This window comes from Microcaecilia unicolor, chromosome 8 (genome assembly GCF_901765095.1).
Source record: "Microcaecilia unicolor chromosome 8, aMicUni1.1, whole genome shotgun sequence".
Lineage (NCBI taxonomy): Eukaryota > Metazoa > Chordata > Amphibia > Gymnophiona > Siphonopidae > Microcaecilia > Microcaecilia unicolor.
Window position 1 is genome coordinate 28,200,835 of NC_044038.1, and position 20,045 is coordinate 28,220,879.

The following is a 20,045-nucleotide window of genomic DNA, read 5'->3' on the forward strand; positions in this document are numbered from 1 at the left end:
GACTTTTAAGAATCTTCGCTCTAGTACACTAGATTACTTTTCTTTTTTTATAATCACCTATACTCCCTCTTGATTGTTACATTTTTTTTCAATGACCACAGATTAATCTTACCAGGCCCTTCCCGGGCAAATACGAATTGACAAGGAATAGGGCTTTCTACTTTCTTGCTCCTAGATTATGGAACAATTTACCTTTACCCCTCTGCTCGGAACAAAATTATAAGGCATTCAAAATTTCCTTGAAAACTCATTTCTTCATGGCTGCTTTTGAATAATTTGGTAGGAGAACCATTTTAGCTGGTTCAATTGCTATGTTGCTGTGTATTTTTATTTTATGTACTTGTGTTTTTTTCTGTTGTAATTTATCAGATTTTAGATTTGATTGATTGGATTTCTTTGGATATGTAAAAGTATTTCCAATGTCATTTAGAATTCCTCTTCTTTTCTTTACCATTAGTACTGTACCCTGCCTCAACATTCCTTGGTAACAGAAGTGGTATATTTAATCTGTAAATAACCATAAACCATATTTTACCATTGCTATGGCAAGGAAGATGCTATATTTCTGGATGCAGGAAAACAAAAATGAATTGAACCCAGGATTCACTATCACTCTATTTATTTATTTAAACTGTGGTAAATTTATGCACAGTGAATTAGCACACAAATGTGTTATTTTAGAACAATTTCCAAAAGGATTTCTGGAGATAAAGGGGTTTATAATAGAAAATCCCATACTGGAAACTGCCCTCTCCCCAGCTGGTACAATTATGCATATTCCCCGGATTCTATATTTGTTGTCTAAAGTTTTGTGCATACATCAGTGTGCATAGCCAATTTACGCATAAAGCTTAATTGATTAATGAGCCAATCAGTGCATAATTTCAAGGGGGCGTGTTTAGGGGGTGTTCCTACAAGTTACGCACATTTTTCTAGAATACACCCTATCTGTGCCTAATTTAGTCACCAGCATTTTCCTCTACTCAAAGATTACATCCCTCATGATGCAAAACACTGAAAACAGGTCCCCTCCTGTCAGCCTCCATCTCCCAAATCTCATTCCCTACTCTTGATACCCCTTTGGGTCAAAATGGCTGCCAAGGCCTCTAATGGTAATATTGCATTATTAGTACTGGGAGTCAGGCCTCTGTATTCTGTGGAGGTCTTGTCTTGGTAGCCATTTTAACTCAGAGGGGCATCGCAGTGGGAGCAGCTGGTCATTGCACCTGCTCCACTAAGCACTAGGAAGTTTGTTATGGCTGGAGATGGTGTTGGAGGATGAGTAGGCTGCTGTGATGGGACCTGTTTTCCGTGTTTTATGCCATGGGGGGGGGGGGGGCTGTAAGACTTGGGGGAGGGCACCATGTGTTGGACCTTGCCCAAGGAGGAGGGATGGTGCTGGGGGGAGGCTTGTTGGGGGGGGGGGGGGAAGCAAAGGATGGAGGTAATGGGGGGAGGTAATACCATCTGGGGGATGCCATGAGGAGGGGCCAGCAATGGGAGAGGAAAGTTGGTCATTAGGGGGGAATATGCATGGGGGGGCCATGATTGGGGATGAGAGGTTGGTACCTTGGGGGATGGGGGATGGGGCTGTGGGAATGATGCCATAGGGTAGCTATCCATGACTGTGATCCTTTCCAGAGGGAGCAGCAATTTTGGAAACTCTCCCACATCTATGTGAGGGGGAATCAACAGTTTTCCTCCATATGCAGCTTTCTAAAATCGCAGCTCCCTCTGTATGTGGAGGGGCTTTGGTGTTACAGCCCTTCACATTTTCACAGTGCAGATGGTGCATATGATATCCATTCCAAATCCTGTTCTTTTAAATGTTACAAGACCTAGTTTGACCAAAAATATGACAAAGAAATGATACATTGAAACAAAAGCTAGAGGGCAGCAGTTAAGCAATATCTTATGTCAATGAATACACAATGTTGTTTTATACACAAATGCTTTATTTTCAGACATGGGAACGGAAACTCTGCCAAATGCAAGATATTTTAGATGCATGGCTGAAATGTCAAGCAACCTGGCTTTACCTGGAGCCCATCTTTAGTTCTGAAGACATCATAGCTCAGATGCCAGAAGAAGGCAGGAAATTTGGGATAGTTGATAAATACTGGAAAGACATCATGACAGAAGCGGTAAACTATTCAGCAGTTTTCTCTGAATGTCTCTGGACTTTCAGCTCAGTCAGAACTGGCAGTGATTCCTGTTTTCTGAAGGCACTCCTAAGCGGTTTGGTTTACAGGACAGTTACAATCCTGTAATATTCAACCCACAGTGGACAGCCTGAATATCTGGGACTCCATGGCTTCCGGAAGTTACCCAGGTGCTGGCAGATAATTTCCAGGATCACCCCAGCACTAACCAGATAGTGCCATAGTGATCACAGCTGATATTCTGGGTAAATGCTGCTGAATATCAGTGGGGGAGCCAGCCAGTGTGATTTCACTAGGCAGGTTTGTGGCTCTCCAAATTTGCAGTTTGACACCTCTGTATTAGAGGTCCTTTTTTACTCAGCTCACATTAGTAATAGAAGCTGTGGCGTAGGAAGGGGGGCGGTGGGGCGATCCGCCCCGGGTGCACGCCGCTGGGGGGGTGTCGGCGCCTCGCTGGTTCCTTGCTCTCTCTGCCCCGGAACAGGTTACTTCCTGTTCCGGGGCAGAGAGAGCAGGGAACCAGCGAGGCGCCGACACCCCCCAGCGGTGTGCACTCGGCGGATTGGCTCTCCCACCCGCCCCTCACCGCCTTCCAGGTATGTTCTCGGGGTGGGGGTGGGGGGGTACGCTCCGGAGGGGGGAGGGTGCACTTCCCCCGGGGGGGGGGGTGGTGCACAGCAGTGACCCACCCCAGGTGTCAGCTGCCCTCGCGACGCCACTGAATAGAAGCCTCAATATGGTGCATTTTCTGATATCTAATGAGGATCCAGTATGTTATGAATAAATATACATCAGTTATTTTATTCTTACATTTATAAAGAATGGTCTAATATCTTCCCATACTAACAAGATGCTCCTTTTTCCCACTAAAAATGTTGAAAGCAAACGTAAAAGCACGTATGATCCAGAAATTTCAGTTTTAGTACAGATGGAAGAATGCATTCACAAGCCTTAGATTAAAGATTACTGTATAATGATAACCATTTATTTATTTGCTATGAAATCTTGAGAATTATTAGCTGTTGTAGTGACTTTTATAATTTTACTAGTAAAAAAGGCCCGTTTCGAAACGCTTTGAAACGGGCGCTAGCAAGGTAAATTCCCACCCATCCTCCCTTCCTTCCCTCCCGAGTTCCATACCCCTCTCCCTCCCTTCCTTCCTTCCTTGCTGAGTTGCAGAACTCCCTCCCTCCCGAGTTGCAGACCCCCCTCCCTCCCAGTTCAAAGGCCCCACCCGAAGCACATCCACACACCCACCCACACATATGTCCCTCCCTCCCAGTTCAAGGGCCGTCAAGCCCCTCCCACCGCGTTCCAGACTACCCCCTCCCTCACATTCAAACCCCCCCCCTCTGCTTTAATGTCCCCTGCAGCCCCTACCGCAACCCTTTGTACACCACCCTTTCCTCCGCAATACCTCCCCTGAAGCCGTCGCGTACCTCTGCTGAGCTGACGGATCAAGTTCTGTTCTTTCTCGGCTGCGGGGCGTGGCTTCATGATTGAGCATCTGTTGAAGTCTATGTGCGTGCGTCTGACATCAGACGCACGCACAGAAAACTTCCACTGATGCTCAATCATGAAGCCACGCCCCGCAGCCGAGAACAGAACTTCGGATCCGTCAGCTCAGCAGAGGTACGCAACGGCTTTGTTGATGCGCCGAGCAGGGGAGGGGGGAGGTTGTTGCGCCACTCCCTGCCACTTTCTCAAAGTGGCAGGGAGCGGGGCAGTGACACTGTTTCCCAGGCAGGGGGAGGAGTACCTACTCCTCCCCTTGCCTTGGAATCAGCTGAGAATGTGGGCGGAGCTATTATGATGCCTACGAACACCTCAGGCTTCAGGCTTCACTGCAAGGCTGCTGGCTACAGAATGTTGGAGGTGCTTTTTATGATATAGGATGTGTCTTCTCTCTGCTAGGTGAAAGATACCAAAGTAGTTGTAGCAACTGAACAACCAAACATGCTAGAAAGACTTCAAGAATCAAATGTTCTGTTAGAAGAGATCCAAAAGGGCTTGAATAATTATTTGGAGAAGAAAAGATTATTCTTTCCCAGGTAAACTACTTTTCAAACGTTGGGCCTTGTGTACTAAAGTGTGAAAGAAAGTTGATTTAAATTTGGCCTTAATGGGCTGCTGTTATCTAAATTAATTACAAAGCAGCTCATTAATGCGAAACCAGTGAAAACGAGGAAAGAGAAAAGGCTTCATTGGTCCCTTTTGGTAAACAACAACAAAACTACAACTCTAGATATGTAGCTTAATTTATGGTAATGCTGAAAAAAGCAGGTAATGCTATGAAGTGGCACCTATTTTAAGATACCTGTTTAGAGCCTCATCTATAAAGGAAAGTAGGTGCCTACATTTTTTTATTGGATACTGGTATACCAGTGCAAAAATGCATGTATAGTTTTAGGCACGACTTCTACACCAACCATATAACTGGAGCTGGAGTAAATGCTCACGCCTAGATTGCTAAAAAAAAAAAAACCTCCCACGCATATAGTATTCGATAATACATACACCACCTTCAATCTACATGTTACTGCATTTAGTGACATTCAAAGGCGTAGCCAGACAACAGATTTTGAGCAAGAAGTGGGTGGGCACCAAGTGTTCTCCCTCCCCCCCCCCCCCACCACGAAAATATATCTCAGCTGGTGGGAAAACACTTCTTTCCACCTTGGCCATCTGCAGCAGGCATTCGCTGAAAACTGAGCATGTGTAGGTGCCAGTATCATGGAGAGCAGCGTTTTCATTACCATCAGGGGGAAGTCTTCAGCTGGCGGAGCTTGGGATCCCCACCAGCTACTGCTAAACATGTGCTACTGATGGGTGGGCCTGAGCCCTAAATGCGTGGGCCCCGGCCCACCCAGGCCCACCTGTGGCTATGCCACTGGTGACATTTTATAAAGTAGCACATAGCTGGAATTTGGGGGATAAGGGGGGAATTTAATAGAAAAGAAAAATACTATGGACTGGGCTGGTGGGGGAGTATTATTAATATGGGCTTTATACCGTTAAGGGGTAGATGTTTAACCTGGCAGGTCCGCTGAGTGTTAGCTCTGACTGCCCAGGCACAATCCAGGTAGGGCTAGGGTGGTCCGGGGGCAGAGTCGGGGGTTAAGTGGGTACCAGTGATATTCAGTGCCGATGCCTGCATATCTAACTGGGCAAATTGGACTGCAGAAAAGGCAGTACTAACTTTGCTTGGTTCAGTAGGTGGGTACAGCACTGAATATCGGCCATACCCGCATGACTTCCAGGTGCCACCACTGATCTGCCTATTCAATTCCAATGCCTGGATATTGCCTAACATTGACTATCTGGATCAATCTTAGCTGACATTTAGAAAAACACTCACCACCACTGGCTGAATATTGGCTGGTAAATGACTATTGTTTCAACCTACAACCTCCACCTGGTTCACTGCATGAGTAGCAGAAGGTAAGGTGGGGGGAGCTAGGATACATGCGGCCCTCAGTTTGGGAGCCTCCAAGTTTGTGGCTGAAGTGATCCTGCTTGTCTAAGGTGAAATCATAGCTGCATACTTGTAACGGGTATTCTCTGTGGACAGCAGTATCCTCTAGCCACACAGTCCCACTGTCCTTCCCAAGGTTGAAGCTTGTCAGAAGACTGAGGAGATTGTGCCACTTGTCAGCATGACAATAGCTGTGCAGGTTCAGAAAGCTTTTCTAGAGTCTTCTGAGCTCCTTCCCAGTGATGTCAACCATTTCTGTGGCTGTAAGATCCTGCTGTTCTTGGAGAACACTATTCAATTATGTTTTCTTTGCCGTGGCTACAAAGGATCCCATCCAAGTGTTGAAGAAATAAGCTCTTAATATTTTTATTTCTCTGCATTTTGTTTTCTAACAGATTCTTTTTCCTGTCTAATGATGAGCTGCTTGAGATTTTGTCAGAAACCAAAGATCCGCTAAGAGTCCAGCCACATTTGAAGAAATGTTTTGAGGGAATAGCTAAGCTAGAGTTCACAGAAGACCTGGAAATCACTGGCATGATCAGTTCAGAGAAGGAAACCGTTTCTTTCATCCAAAAAATCTACCCTGCTAAAGCAAAAGTAATTTTTATTATGTTTGTTAAATAATGAGGGTGTATTTAAAGACTTTGAGGTCAATATTGAAAAGCCTGCTGAATCGGTAAAATAACCTAGTAAATTTAAGGGCCCTTTTACTAAGGCGTGCCGAAAAATGGCCTGCGCTGGTGTAGGCGCATGCATTTGACACGCGCAGATCCATTTTTCAGCGTGCCATTTTGGCTAAAAATGGATGTGTGGCAAAATAAAAATCAATGTGCATCCATTTTGGGCCTGAGACCTTACCGCCACCCATTGACTTAGTGGTAAGGTTTCACACGTTAACTGGGCGGTAATTGTCAGCGCATATACACTGCTGATTACTGCCCGGTTAGTGCCATGTGGTAGAAAATAGAAATTATTTTCTGCTGCGCGTTTTGCACATGCGTTAGAATTACTACCCAGGGCATTTGGTAGCTGGGCGGTAGTTCTAATTTGACGTACGTTGTATGCACATAGGCACCTACGTGTCTTAGTAAAAGGGCCCCTTAGTCAGTTATCTTTATGCAGATATTCAGTGGCAAATATTGGATTGCACAATTTTAGCCTGATTACTGTGTTCAAATCTGGTCACCGCATCTCAAAAAAGATATATTGGAATTAGAAAAGGTACAGAGAAATGCGATGAAAATGATAAAGGGGAGGGGCCAACTACCTTGTGAGGAAAGGCTAAAGCGATTAGGGCTCCTTGGAGAAGAGATGGCTGAGGGGAGATATGATAGAGGTTTATAAAAGAATGACTGGAGTGAATTGCTTGTTCACTCTTTCCAAAAATATTAGGGCTAGGGGACACTGAATGAAGCTACAAAGTATTAAATTTAAAACAAATCGGAAAAAATATTTCTTCACTTGATGTGTAATTAAGCTCTGGAATTTGTTGCCAGAGAATGTGGTAAAAGCTGTTAGCGGGGTTTTAAAAAGGTTTGGATATCTTCCTAAAGGGAAAGGGAAATGGGACTTGATAATACCGCCTTTTTTGCAACTACATTCAAAGCGGTTTATATATATTCAGGTACTTATTTTGTACCAGGGGCAATGGGGGGTTAAGTGACTTGCCCAGCGTCACAAGGAGCTGCAGTGGGAATCGAACTCAGTTCCCCAGGATCAAAGTCCACTGCACTAACCACTAAGCCATTATTAAGATGGACTTGGGAAAATCCACTGCTTATTTCTAGGATAAGCAGCATAAATTGTTAATGTTTGGGATCTTGCCAGGTACTTGTGACCTGGATTGGCCATTGTTGGAAACAGGATATTGGGCTTGATGGACCTTCTGTTAAGGCCTGGTTCATCAAGGTCTTTCTCATCTGACAGGGCACTTGACCAGTGCAGCAATACAGATGCTGCCACTGCCTGACCTTCCAAAGTCGTGCTACTTTTCCCTCCCCAGCTCTGTGTATCTCTGCCATTTGCCACACCCACACAGGGTGCCACTGGGGCTAAGGCTAGGCCTGCAGATACATACAGAAAGAGAGAAATTCCTTAATGAATCGAGCCTTTTTCTTAAAGAGCATAATGGAACCTACTTTAGCCACATATCACTCATAGTTACATTTAACATGTGTGCAGAAAGGGGTCATGTTTCCATTCACAACCTGTCCTTTCCATGGAGTTATGAGTTCAGTTTATAAAGCTAATACTGGGCAGCTAACAGATTTTTAGGTGGAGGAGTGGCCTAGTGGTTAGGGTGGTGGACTTTGGTCCTGAGGAACTGAGTTCAATTCCCACTTCAGGCACAGGCAGCTCCTTGTGACTCTGGGCAAGTCACTTAACCCTCCATTGCCCCATGTAAGCCGCAATGAGCCTGCCATGAGTGGGAAAGCGCGGGGTACAAATGTAAATAAAATAAATTTTTACTCAGAATCCAGAAAATATGTCTCCGTACATGTAATTATTCTTATAATTATAATTTGATGATATTTTTTTACAATATATTATTTGTTTAATCTTTCATGTTCAAAGGGTATGGTGGAGAAATGGCTTCTGCAAGTTGAAGAAAATATGCTTGCCAGCATAAGACAAGTTATTCGTGATGGCACTGGAGACTATAGTCAGGTAAAGAAACTGCCAATACCTTCTTAAATTGCACAAATAAGATCTTAATCATCTATATACTGTAGAGATTTGAAAATTCCTTTAATCAGGAGATCATCTACTTTAATAATGTCCTTTAGTTCTTCTTTCAAGTTTCTTTTGTCTTAAACTCAAATGTGCTACTGGTAGCCCACACAAATCCTTTCACAAACTCAGTGCCGTAGCGAGGGCAGCTGACATCCGGGGTGGGTCGCCGCTGCGCACCCCCCCCCCCCCCGGGTGCAGCAAGGCGCACCCCCCCCCCCCGGAGCGCGTACTTAATTGGAAAGTGGGGAGGGCCGATCCGCCCCGACTGCAAGTTGCTGGGAGCTGCGTCGGCTCCGCTGGTTCCCTGTTCTCTCTGCCCCGGAACAGGAAGTAACCTGTTCCGGGGCAGAGGGAGGAGGGAACCAGCGGAGCCGACACCCCCCCCCAGCGGCGTGCACCCGGGGCGGACCGCCCCCCCCCCCTTCCTACGCCACTGCACAAACTTTCCCTGTGGCTTTCAAATCTGGAAATGTTATTTCTGGTAGCCAGATTGATAGGCAGTTGAGGTCAGTTTTTCCTGCAGAATAAAACTGTTGTACCGTGCTGTTAGAAACAGGATGCTGGGCTTGATGGACCTTCAGTCTGTCCCATTATGGCAGTACTTATGTGCTGAAATGGTGAAATTTGCTTTACAGAAAAAGCATCAATAGAATATTTGATGAAGTAGTTAGAGGAAATAGATTAGCTGCAGTTTTTTTTTTTTAAATCAATGTAAGATTGTGATCTTTGTACTTTTTCCTCAAGGTTCCTCGAAAGAAGTGGGTACTGCAGTGGCCCGGGCAAGTAGTTATCTGTGTGTCATCAATCTTTTGGACCAAGGAAGTAGCTGAAGCTATACAGGGAAACACTTTACCAGTAAGGCACTATATTGAATTAAGTGGTGGAAAAAAGTTTAGAGGATTTGGGTAGCCCCATTTCAGACAGGTTGTAGATGGTGGAATTGAGACATGGAGGTCACTGCATTTCAAGTTTTGCCAAAATTTTAGAACAGAATCTGACTTTGCAGAGCCTGTTCTAAAATACAGGAGAATTGGACATTTATCAAACGGGCATGTTCAGCATAAATATCTTTTTAAGAAAAGCAAGTGTATTTAATATTGGTGGGTTCAAAGCCAGCACATACCCGTTTATGTTGTACAATGACAACTTAACTGGCTAAGTGCCAGCACCCAACCAAGTATTATCCTGATGTTGCCACTGTGCCGGTTTCCCTTGGCATTGGGGGGAGAGGAACAAAACCCACTGGATAGATTTAAAAGGCAACCTCTCAATCCCTCCAGTGGCGTGCTGCTCAATAGCAGTTGTTTACCAAATCTTAAGCATGTTTGGTAGGTCTAACTCCTAATGACGATCATTTAGGATATAGATGTTTAGTCCCTTTCTGAAAAGGGGAATAAACGTTTATGAACTTGTCGTGCCCTTGTCCCACCCAATACATGCCCAGACCATGCCTCCTTGCCATTTGCTGTTTGATATGTGCATATCCTGGCTTTGTAAAATGGAGCTTAAACGTTTATCCTATATAATAATTCTCACCTCCAACATTCTGAGGCTGCCTGGAACCGTGGATCATGTTGGAGTAGATAATAGTGATGCCACACAACCCACACCAGATTGGCCAGTAGAAGAGAGAGGGGCGGAGCCACAATACAGGGAGCAGCGAATCAGCACAACATGGGGAATGCACAGCAGCAGGAACAGAAGCCTCTCTCACACAGTCACTCTCACATACACTCTCTCAAACATACACACTCAGAGGAAAACCTTGCTAGCGCCCGTTTCCTTTCAAACAGAGACGGGCCTTTTTTACTAGTCTTGCATAAATGTCTAAGTGCCAGTTTATGCACGTATCAAATGCGAGTAGGGCAGAATTAATTTGTACATAATTTCACCATACAGGGCCTAATATTCAGATTGCAGGAGGTAGCCTGACTAACTCCCGTGGTATTCACTGAGCCTGGATATTCAATGCCGAGCCACTTCTGGTGACTGGTGTTGAATATCTGGTTTATTTTTGGCCGGTTCAAACTGAAACGGTCAAGCCGATATTCAGTGCTGACTGGTTAAGTTTGTCCAAACATAGGCCTCCAATTCATGTTGCCAAATATGGCTGCCAAACTTGTACTGAAAATCGCCGGATAGCCGGTTATATTGTGTGATATAATCGTCTATCTGCTAGCCGCTAACTGCGAATTTTCAATGGATCGTGGCTAGCCATGTCCTGCTGAAAATTCACGGATAGCCAGTTATGGGGCATTTATTTATTTATTACATTTGTATCCCACATTTTCCCACCTTTTTGCAGGCTCAATGTGGCTTACAGGTGCTGATCCTGTACTGTTAAATGCTTTTGAATATCGGGGGGGGGGGGGGGGGGGGGACAGTATCTTAGCCCTATTATACTTGCCAGATAAGCAGTGAATTTGGAAAAGTGCTATCTACTTGTGCAACTGATAACATACAGAAATTTTAATGGGGCATGTTTTGGACATGTTTGGGATGACCTTCAAGTATATGTGTTTTCCATATTTTAGTACTCTACATGTATACTTGGGAAAATTTCATTTTTTTTTGTTTCAGAACACTTTATAAGCATAGGAGGTGATTATAGAAGGGTTAGTTCAGCGTTGGCAGGTACACTGCGTCAGCTGACTTCTGATTTGGACCTGGCCCAAGCTTATGGGGGAATTATGTTTACCTGTATGGGATTGAAAGCCATCGTAACAGGGCAAAGGTTTGAGTTTCAGATCTTAGAGACCCTGTTAGTAAAGTGTGTTAAGCATTTAGGGCCAGATTCTATATATGGTGTCTAGAAAATCCAAGCGGAAAACATTTCCGAAAAAGCATATTCTATAAGTGGCACCTAGATTTAGGCACAATATATAGAATACTAGGAAAAAATGCCCGTTTCTGAGTGGAATGAAACGGGCGCTAGCAAGGGGCCCCCTCCCTCCGTCCCTCGAAGCTACTTGCCTTGTTCGCTGTGGGCCGTTTCGGCCCTCGAGTGTCAATAGCTCCGCCCTCGACGTCATGACGTTTTGACGCGAGGGCGGTGCAGACACTCCAGGGCACACCGGATATCTCGGGCGCCTCAACTTCCGTGGAGGCTTCAGAACGTTGGGGTTGCCTTTTATATATATAGATGCTTAGTTGATATCCTAGCGCCTAAAACTATGCACCTCTATTTACACCAATAAAAATGTGATATAAATCCTGTGCATAGATTTAGGCACAGAGGTCCATATTCTATAACAACGTGTAAATTTTGAAATGCCCATGAAATCCCCATTTCCCCATCCCTTTTTGCCTGCGCGCACTAAACGTTAGGCACAGTGTGTTACAGAATATGCTTAAGGAGTTGTGCACGTAAATTCTATTTATTGCCAATTAGTGCTCATTATTGATTAAGTGCTGTTAACAATGCTGATTGGCTTGAAAAGCCAATTAAGTTACGCACGTTGTTACAGAATACGCTTGGATTTTGGCACAGATCTCTAGACATGCTATATAGAATCCGGAGATTAATGTGTGGTTTACCATGCAGTAACTACTAACGCACAACTGCACTAACAAGATTTAAGGTATATTAGCAGTTTACCGCATGGTAAACTGCACTTTGAGTGCTTTTTGTGTTACGGAGCCTTTGCAGGCAGCGAGTGTCAAATACTGTGTACTAACCAGCAGTTCTGCTGTTAGCGCAGACCCACTTACCGCCTCCTAAATTGGAAGCACTAAGCGCTTCTGCGCTAACTCTGATCTCAGTACAGTGTGGAGGAGTGGCCTAGTGGCTTGAAATCCAGAGGTGGCCGGTTCAAATCCCATTGCTGCTCCTTGTGATCTTGGGCAAGTCACTTAACCCTCCATTGCCTCAGGTACAAACTTAGATTGTGAGCCCTCTTGGGACAGAGAAATATCCAGAGTACCTGATGTAACTCACCTTGAGCTACTACTGATAAAGGTGTGAACAAAATCCAAATAAATTATTTGAGATTCTATATGGAATGTTGCTACTGTTTGAGATTCTACAGGGAATGTTGCTATAGTGGAGGAGTGGCCTAGTGGTTAAAGCACCAGTCTTGCAATCCAGAGGTGGCCGGTTCAAATCCCACTGCCGCTGCTTGTGATCTTGGGCAAGTCACTTAACCCTCCATTGCCTCAGGTACAAACTTAGATTGTGAGCCCTGCTGGGACAGAGAAATATCCAGAGTACCTGAATTTAACTCACCTTCAGCTACTACTGAAAAAGGTGTGAGCAAAATCCAAATAAATAAATAAAATGGTATTTTAACGTGGAAACTTTGAAATGCTGATGAACACCCCCAATAGTTGCTGCATTAGATTTTCAGCTACTACGCGGTAATTTGCTACAATAAGCCACAGTAACTGCAAAATCTAATACACTTTAGTGAAAGGGCCCCTTAGCTCCTTAATTGCCTCCCCTGGGATGTACACTTTACAGAATCTACCATTTACATATGCAAATAGCAGAATTGCTGCTGGTACTTGTAAGTAGTTCTCCATTCACATGTAAAGCCCCAAATGATGCTGCTATTTTTCCAGAACATGCTCTTTTGTAAAATGGCTTCTTCTGAATGGATCTGCATTCAACATTTAGTATTGCTTTGTCATTCCACACGTGTCTACAGCATATATAGTAACATAGTAGATGACTGCAGAAAAAGACCTGCACGGTCCATCCAGTCTGCCCAACAAGATAAACTCATATATGCTACTTTTTGTGTATACCTTACCTTGATTTCTACCTGTCCTTTTCAGGGCATAGACCATATAAGTCTGCCCAGCACTATCCCTGCCTCCCAACCACCAGCCCCGCCTCCCTCCACCAGTTCTGGCACAGACCGTATAAGTCTGCCCAGCACTATCCCTGCCTCCCAACCACCAGCCCCGCCTCCCACCACCGGTTCTGGCACAGACCGTATAAGTCTGCCCAGCACTATCCCCGCCTCCCAACCACCAGCCCCGCCTTCCACCACCGGTTCTGGCACAGACCGTATAAGTCTATAAGTATAAGCATGTTAAATGTTCACCTCTGCCATAGAAAATCAGAGTGCATACCTCATAGTAATAATGCTTAAAATATCTGCCAGTTTCAGAAATGGTTCCTTTTATCTTCCCTTCTGTTTCTGCCTAAGGCCTTCTTGAAGAAGAGCAACATACAAATCAGTGAGATCGTTGAACTTGTTAGAGGAAAGCTGTCTAGTGGTGCCCGTCTTACCATGGGAGCATTGACTGTCATTGATGTACATGGTAAGTGTTTTCAGTCACTCTTTTTCCAACTTTCTTGAGTAGAGAGATGTGGTAGCCGTGTTAGTCCAATTTTAAAGGTAATCAATAGAAATAGAACAAAATAAAATAAAACATGGAAAAGAAAATAAGATGATACCTTTTTTAATGGACATAACTTAATACATTTTTTGATTAGCTTTCAAAGGTAGCCCTTCTTCGTCAGATCGGAAGTAAGCAAATGTTGGTAGATGACAGTATATATAAGTGAAACATCAAAGCATTTCAGTGACAGTCTAACAGGATGAGAGTGGGTTAGGTGAGAGGCAGAGAAAGCCAGGTGGATGAGGGACAGGGAGATAAGAGGATGACAAAGCAGTACAATTTTATGGTTTATAATGGGCTAGAAAACCCAGATCTTTGTTAAATCCTGTCTGGTGGGTGTCAAAATATTTAATCATTCTGACTTCAAAGGTCTTACGTTCCTGTATTGTTTTAAAGTTCCCTTTCAGGATTCTTACCATAAAATCACTGATACAATGTTCTGGTTTTGTAAAGTGCTGTCCCAAAGATGTGAAATCCTTGTTGGCCTGCAGCGTCTCCCTCCAAAATTTCTCTCAGCTGGCGTCCAAACCGTGGGAACAAACTGCCCCCCCCCCCCCCGGCAAGGAACACACATAATGCATTAGTTGACAGTATGCAAAAAGCGTACCTGGGCCCTGCGCACAATGATTCAAAAAATCATGAGATGACATTATGGACCCATCCTCTTTAATTAAATGTTCTAGCAAAGATACCCTCTTCTCCTTCAAGGATTGAAAAACTCTGTTGTCTCCGCCCGGCCTAAAATCTGGATTCCCCTGTAAAGGCAACCATACACTACTAGTCGGGCATTGATTCCACAGGGGGTAGTTAATTTTGAATCTGATTGTAGGATGCTATGTATTGAAGGAACTTTAAAATTGTTTCAGAGTTTCTTCCCCCTTAGTCCAAATCATAAAAATGTCATCGATGTACCGGTAATAATTTAGGGATTTGGTCTGGTATATATTCAGAAATGTCTCTTCCAGCTCAGCCATGAAGAGGTTGGCATATTAGGGTGCTGTCCTGGTGCCCATCGCAGTGTACATGATTTGTAGATAGATATCATTGTTAAAGCGGAAATAGTTGTGAGTTAGAATAAATTTGATTAATTCTGTGATACTTTCTTCCTACTTTCTTACCTATATATATATGTTCCATCTTTGCTTTACCCTTCTCTATCAATTATAATGTTCCATTACGTATTGTGTTGACATTGTAAGTAGTATACCATGCCCATACTTTGTATTGTTTTTGAACATTTTTACTGATGTTAATTGCCTATTGCTCATGTTTGATCTATTCTTGCTGTACACCGCTTTGAGTGAATTTCCTTCAAAAAGGCGGTAAATAAATCCTAATAAATTACAGGTGGGACTGTGATATGCTGTGGTTTAGCAATCATAACACAAAATAATACAAAAGTATACTTAGAATACTGTATTTGTAGTAAGGAGTTTGCTCCCTGATAGGAAAAAAAATTCTAATAATCCTGAATGTGTAAAATGCCCCCCCCCCCCCGGGTGCAGCGCGCCCTCCCCCCCCCCGCGAAATGACACCCCCCCGGGTGCACCCCGCTGGGGGGGGGGGTGCCGCAGCGCACGCCTGTCTGCTCCCCGTTCGCTACGCTCGGGGCAGAAGGAGGGAGCTGCAGCGAACGAGAGAATTTAGCGAGCGTAGCGAACGGGGAGCAGACAGGCGCGCGCTGCGGCACCCCCCCCAGCGGCGTGCACCTGGGGCGGGCCGCACCCACCGTCCCCCCCTTGGTATGCCACTGCTCGGTACACTGTTTTGAATGTTCCTAAAGCATGCAGTTGTGATTGAGAACAACGTGTGGAAGTAGTGGTTGAAGAAAGAATAGAAATGGACATAGTTAATCAATTTAGGAGTCTATTTAAAACAAGTTTACTCCTCAACATAGGATGGGAAAAATCCTTACGTCTTAATTTCTTTAATAGGCAAACTTGCCCCCCTGTTTACAAAGCCACGCTAGCAGCTGCCATGCGATAATGCCAAGACAGCCCATTCACTTTGAATGGGCTGTGTCGGCATTGCCGCACGGCAGCTGCTAGCGTGCCTTTATAAAACAAGGGGGTTGGTTAGTTATTAATTATATGAAATATCGTTGTGAGTTTGTGCTTTATTAGATATAATGCCCTTCTGCTTTCTCAGCACGTGATGTGGTGGCAAAATTGGCTGAGGACAAGATTTCAAGTCTGAACGATTTCCAGTGGATTTCTCAGCTGAGATATTATTGGGAAGAAGATGATGTGTTGATACGAATGATTACCACAGAGGTCAAGTATGGTTATGAGTATCTAGGAAATTCACCTCGCCTGGTTATAACTCCCCTGACCGATCGATGTTATAGGTATTTTTAAAATATTTGAAATCCTTGTTTATATTTCAGTATATTTAAATTGCTATGTGTTTCTGAATTGCATTATACTTCTGCAGGCTTTGCTACAAAATCATTTGGTAAGTGATTTTCAAATATTGCATGTAATTGGAAAGTATTCAGGTACTTTTGCTGTGTGCAATTTATAACTAATTTTCAAATAAAAACTAGTTAGATATTTAGAACTGTACTGAGCTTGCACCCTTTGCAGCTTGCTTACTGGTGCCCTCTGCCCCACCCATTTCACCACTGCCAGTGAGAGGAGACAGTAGACTGGGAGCAATTTTTGCAATATCGCCATATTTTGTACCCTGTGCAGCTGCACTGCTCAGCACAGCCCTTGGTATGGCAGTGTAGGTTTTTTTTTTCCCCTTTGAAGATTAGCTACTATAAAGTACTATAAAATATTTTAGGAAAGTCTTGTGTTTACTGAGACTTTTATAAAATTCAAGGGGGTTTTTGAACGCTGAGGAAATTCTATAAGGAGTTTTAAGTGGCAGAAACGCACATAAATGGATTATCAACAGATTCCTTGATGGACAAAATGAAGGTCAGATGTGTTTTCAGATCTTCTCACTATGGAGATAATTTTATAACAGGGAGCCTAAATTCATGCCTGTCTTTTATATATATATATATATATATATATATATATATAAAGATACTCTAGTAACAAAAATAATTCCCAATACTGTACAAATATTGTTGCACAAATTTATACCTATTTCAAGGCAGGGTTGTAGCAAGCCCTCTGATTTTTTTCATGGGGGTCACGGATGGACTGGGGGGGCAATGCATTTCCTCCCACCCGCATGTGTTAAAAATACCTTTGCTGGTGGGGATGCCGAAGCCCCGCCAGACAAAGAAATTCTGTGCCTGAGCCACTCCCCTCCTCCTTGTGCTGCTGTAATGCGGATGTCAGCGGCGTACCTCCAGCCACCAACGCTGGGACTTTCTGAGCATGCTCAGTCCATGTGTGAACTGAGCATGCATGATGAGAAGTCTCTGTGTCAGCAGCTGTAGGCACGCTGCTGACTTCCACATCACAGCAGCAGCACAAGGAGGAGGGGAGTATCTCTAGCACCGTATTTCTTTGACTGACGGGGCTTCAGCATCCCCACCAGTTGTTTAATGGGGTGCTGCAGGTTTGGAGGAGGCCTGAGCTCAAAGGGCGGGGGTGTGGGAAGCCCCCCCCCCCCCCGTGGCTTCGCCACTGCTTCGAGGAGGTGGAGGCAAAGTATCCACAGGGAAAGCTCCACATGTACTTTCTTTCCTTTGATCTCGCGCCACCCTATCTCCTTTTCCCACCAGGTAAAGGAACCCACGCTGTAACCAGCATGGGTACTTTCACTTGCAGAGGCGAGCAGGCCAATGTTGAACTTTTTACACAAAAAAGCTTTAAAAATTGCCTTTGTAGTGACTTCTATCACATATAATATGGAGTATTTATTTATTTATTGCATTTGTACCACACATTATCCCACGTTTTTGCAGGCTCAATGTGGCTTACAGAGTGTTGTTATGATGCAGTCATTACATGATCTTAAATACATAAGCTGAAAGTAAATGAATTAGATGCAAGGTCATTACATGATTTTAAATACATAAGCTGAAAGTAGATGAATTAGATGCAAGGTCATTGCATGATTTTAAATACATAAGCTGACAGTAGATGAATTAGATGCAAAATGCTAGAAAGGTGTTGTGAGAGGCGTTTTTGGTGCACCTGAGTGAATTGAGGAATGATTTATTAAGGATGTCTTTCGTAGGCTTTGTTGAAGAGGTGTGTCTTCAAAGATTTGCGAAAGCTGGTTAGATTGTCCATATTTTTCAGGGCCATGGGTAATGCGTTCCAGATCTGTGTGCTTTTATACGCAGAAGTAGTAGCGTATGACTGTTTGTATTTAATTCCTTTGCAGCTGGGGAAGTTCAGATTGAGGAATTTGCGGGCCGATCTTTTGGCGTTTCTAGGTGGTAGGTCCACTAGGTTTAACATATAGAGTGGGGCGTCTGCGTGGATGATTTTGTGGACGGTTGTGCAGATCTTGAACTCGATTCGTTCCTTGAGTGGTAGCCAATGTAGTTTCTCTCTTAGAGGTTTCGCCCTCTCGTATTTAGTTTTTCCAAAGATGAGTCTGGCTGCGGTGTTCTGGGCTGTTTGGAGTTTTTTTAATGGTCTGTTCTTTACAGCCTGCGTACAAAGTGTTACAGTAGTCCAGATGACTTATTACTAATGACTGTACTAGTACATTGTTGAGGTTAATTAACCAATGAATTCCAATTAATTTAACCAGTTATATTTTTTAAAACTTGGCAAGGATATTACTGAATCTGCATACCATGTTCAATAATCCCCTTTGCTTGAATATAAACTTTGGAAGGCTGATCTGTGCATCTAATACTCCATTTACACTGGGAGATCCTCATTCATAAAGAATGAAACTGAAAACTAGAGGGGCCATTTTCAGAGAAAAATAGAGTAAATATTTATTCCAAGTTCATCTATTAAATGCTGTTTATTCTTTGTATTCAGAACTTTAATGGGCGCTTTGAAATTAAATCTTGGTGGTGCTCCTGAGGGACCAGCAGGAACTGGCAAAACAGAGACAACAAAAGATCTTGCAAAAGCCTTGGCCAAACAGGTACTGACATTCTTTGTTATATTGCATAATATGAGTAGTATTCTTTCTCCTCCCAGATACTGATCCCTTGCATTAATGAGTGAGTCATGAATACACTTAAAAGGCTGAAGCTTTATTTGACTGCCTGCCATGTTTCCAAGCCAAGGTAGCTCCTTCTGGAATGGGTGCACATAGTTCACATTCCACAGCTTCCACAGGCACCCCAGTTGCCATTCTGAAGCAGCACTACCTCAGTCACAAACTCCGTTTTGGTTGTACCCAGTGTAGGACTTGCAGTTTTTAGAGCAGCAGTTCTCGATCCAGTCCCGGTGCACACCCAGCCAATCTGGTTTTCTGGATATCCGTAATGAATCTGCATGAGATAGCTCTGTATACACTGGAAACAATGCCTGAAAACCTCTCTCATGCATATTCATTGTGGGAATCTTGAAAACTCAGCTGGCTGTGTATACCCTGGACTGGACTGAGAACCACTGTTCTAGAGACACTATGGATACCAACCTGAAACACCAGCCTGCCAGTCCAGTGCTCCACTGCCTCAACTGCAGACTAGGATGGCTTATTCCAGCCAGTGCCGTGCCAAGGGTCTGTGGCGCCCCCCTGCAGAGGATCAGTTGGCGCCCCCCCCCCCCCCCCCCCCCCCCGCAGACGAACAGTTGCGCGCGCGCCCCCCTCCCCCCCCCCCCGTGAAGGTGATCGCTGCCCTCCCATCCACGCTCCTCTCTCCCCTGCCCTCCCGCTCCCATGTCCCAACTGCTCGCCCTCTTCTCCCCCACTCCCCAAGATCCCTTTTAAGTTTAAACGGTTTTTATTGATGAACAGACTCCAATACAGATATATTAAGAGCACACAGTTTGTAGTCATGCTAACATTTCTGTTACAGTAACGTAGCTTACATCATGTCTGTTCCATCACTTTTTAACATTTACCCCCTCCCCTACCCCCTCTCCCCCCAACAACAACCTCTGAACTTTGAGCTTCATACTTCATGTTAACAAGTTCTTCCGTATCTTATCAGCTACCTTAATCCACTTACACGAGTGGCTTATAACTGCTTTATAGCGTTCCTAGCCTATTGAGTACAGCACTTCTTGCTTTATGAGATATGTTTTGCAAATATAGGTTCCAGACATTAATAAATTTCTTTCTTCTCCTCAGGTGTCCGTAGGCCTCCCTTGCCCAAGATCCCTTTTAAATTTACCTCCGTCTGGCAGCGAAGGCGCAGCGTCAGTGAAGGAGACGGCGCTCCCAACATTTCTACTAGTCTTCCCTTCGCTCAATGTCCTGCCTTCTTCTGACGTCAAGCGTCA

General features: G+C 44.2%; 1 protein-coding gene across 1 annotated transcript in view; it reads left to right on the forward strand.

Annotated features, from left to right (window-relative positions):
• The window catches only part of DNAH3 (dynein axonemal heavy chain 3), a 232,988-nt gene that overhangs the window by 91,930 nt on the left and 121,013 nt on the right, over positions 1–20,045 (forward strand). The window contains exons 22-29 of the mRNA XM_030212342.1: positions 1,965–2,144; positions 4,077–4,213; positions 6,033–6,234; positions 8,212–8,304; positions 9,115–9,225; positions 13,524–13,638; positions 15,868–16,066; positions 18,627–18,735. Coding sequence (XP_030068202.1) covers positions 1,965–2,144; positions 4,077–4,213; positions 6,033–6,234; positions 8,212–8,304; positions 9,115–9,225; positions 13,524–13,638; positions 15,868–16,066; positions 18,627–18,735 — 1,146 coding nt within the window. The remainder of the gene's footprint in view (positions 1–1,964; positions 2,145–4,076; positions 4,214–6,032; positions 6,235–8,211; positions 8,305–9,114; positions 9,226–13,523; positions 13,639–15,867; positions 16,067–18,626; positions 18,736–20,045) is intronic.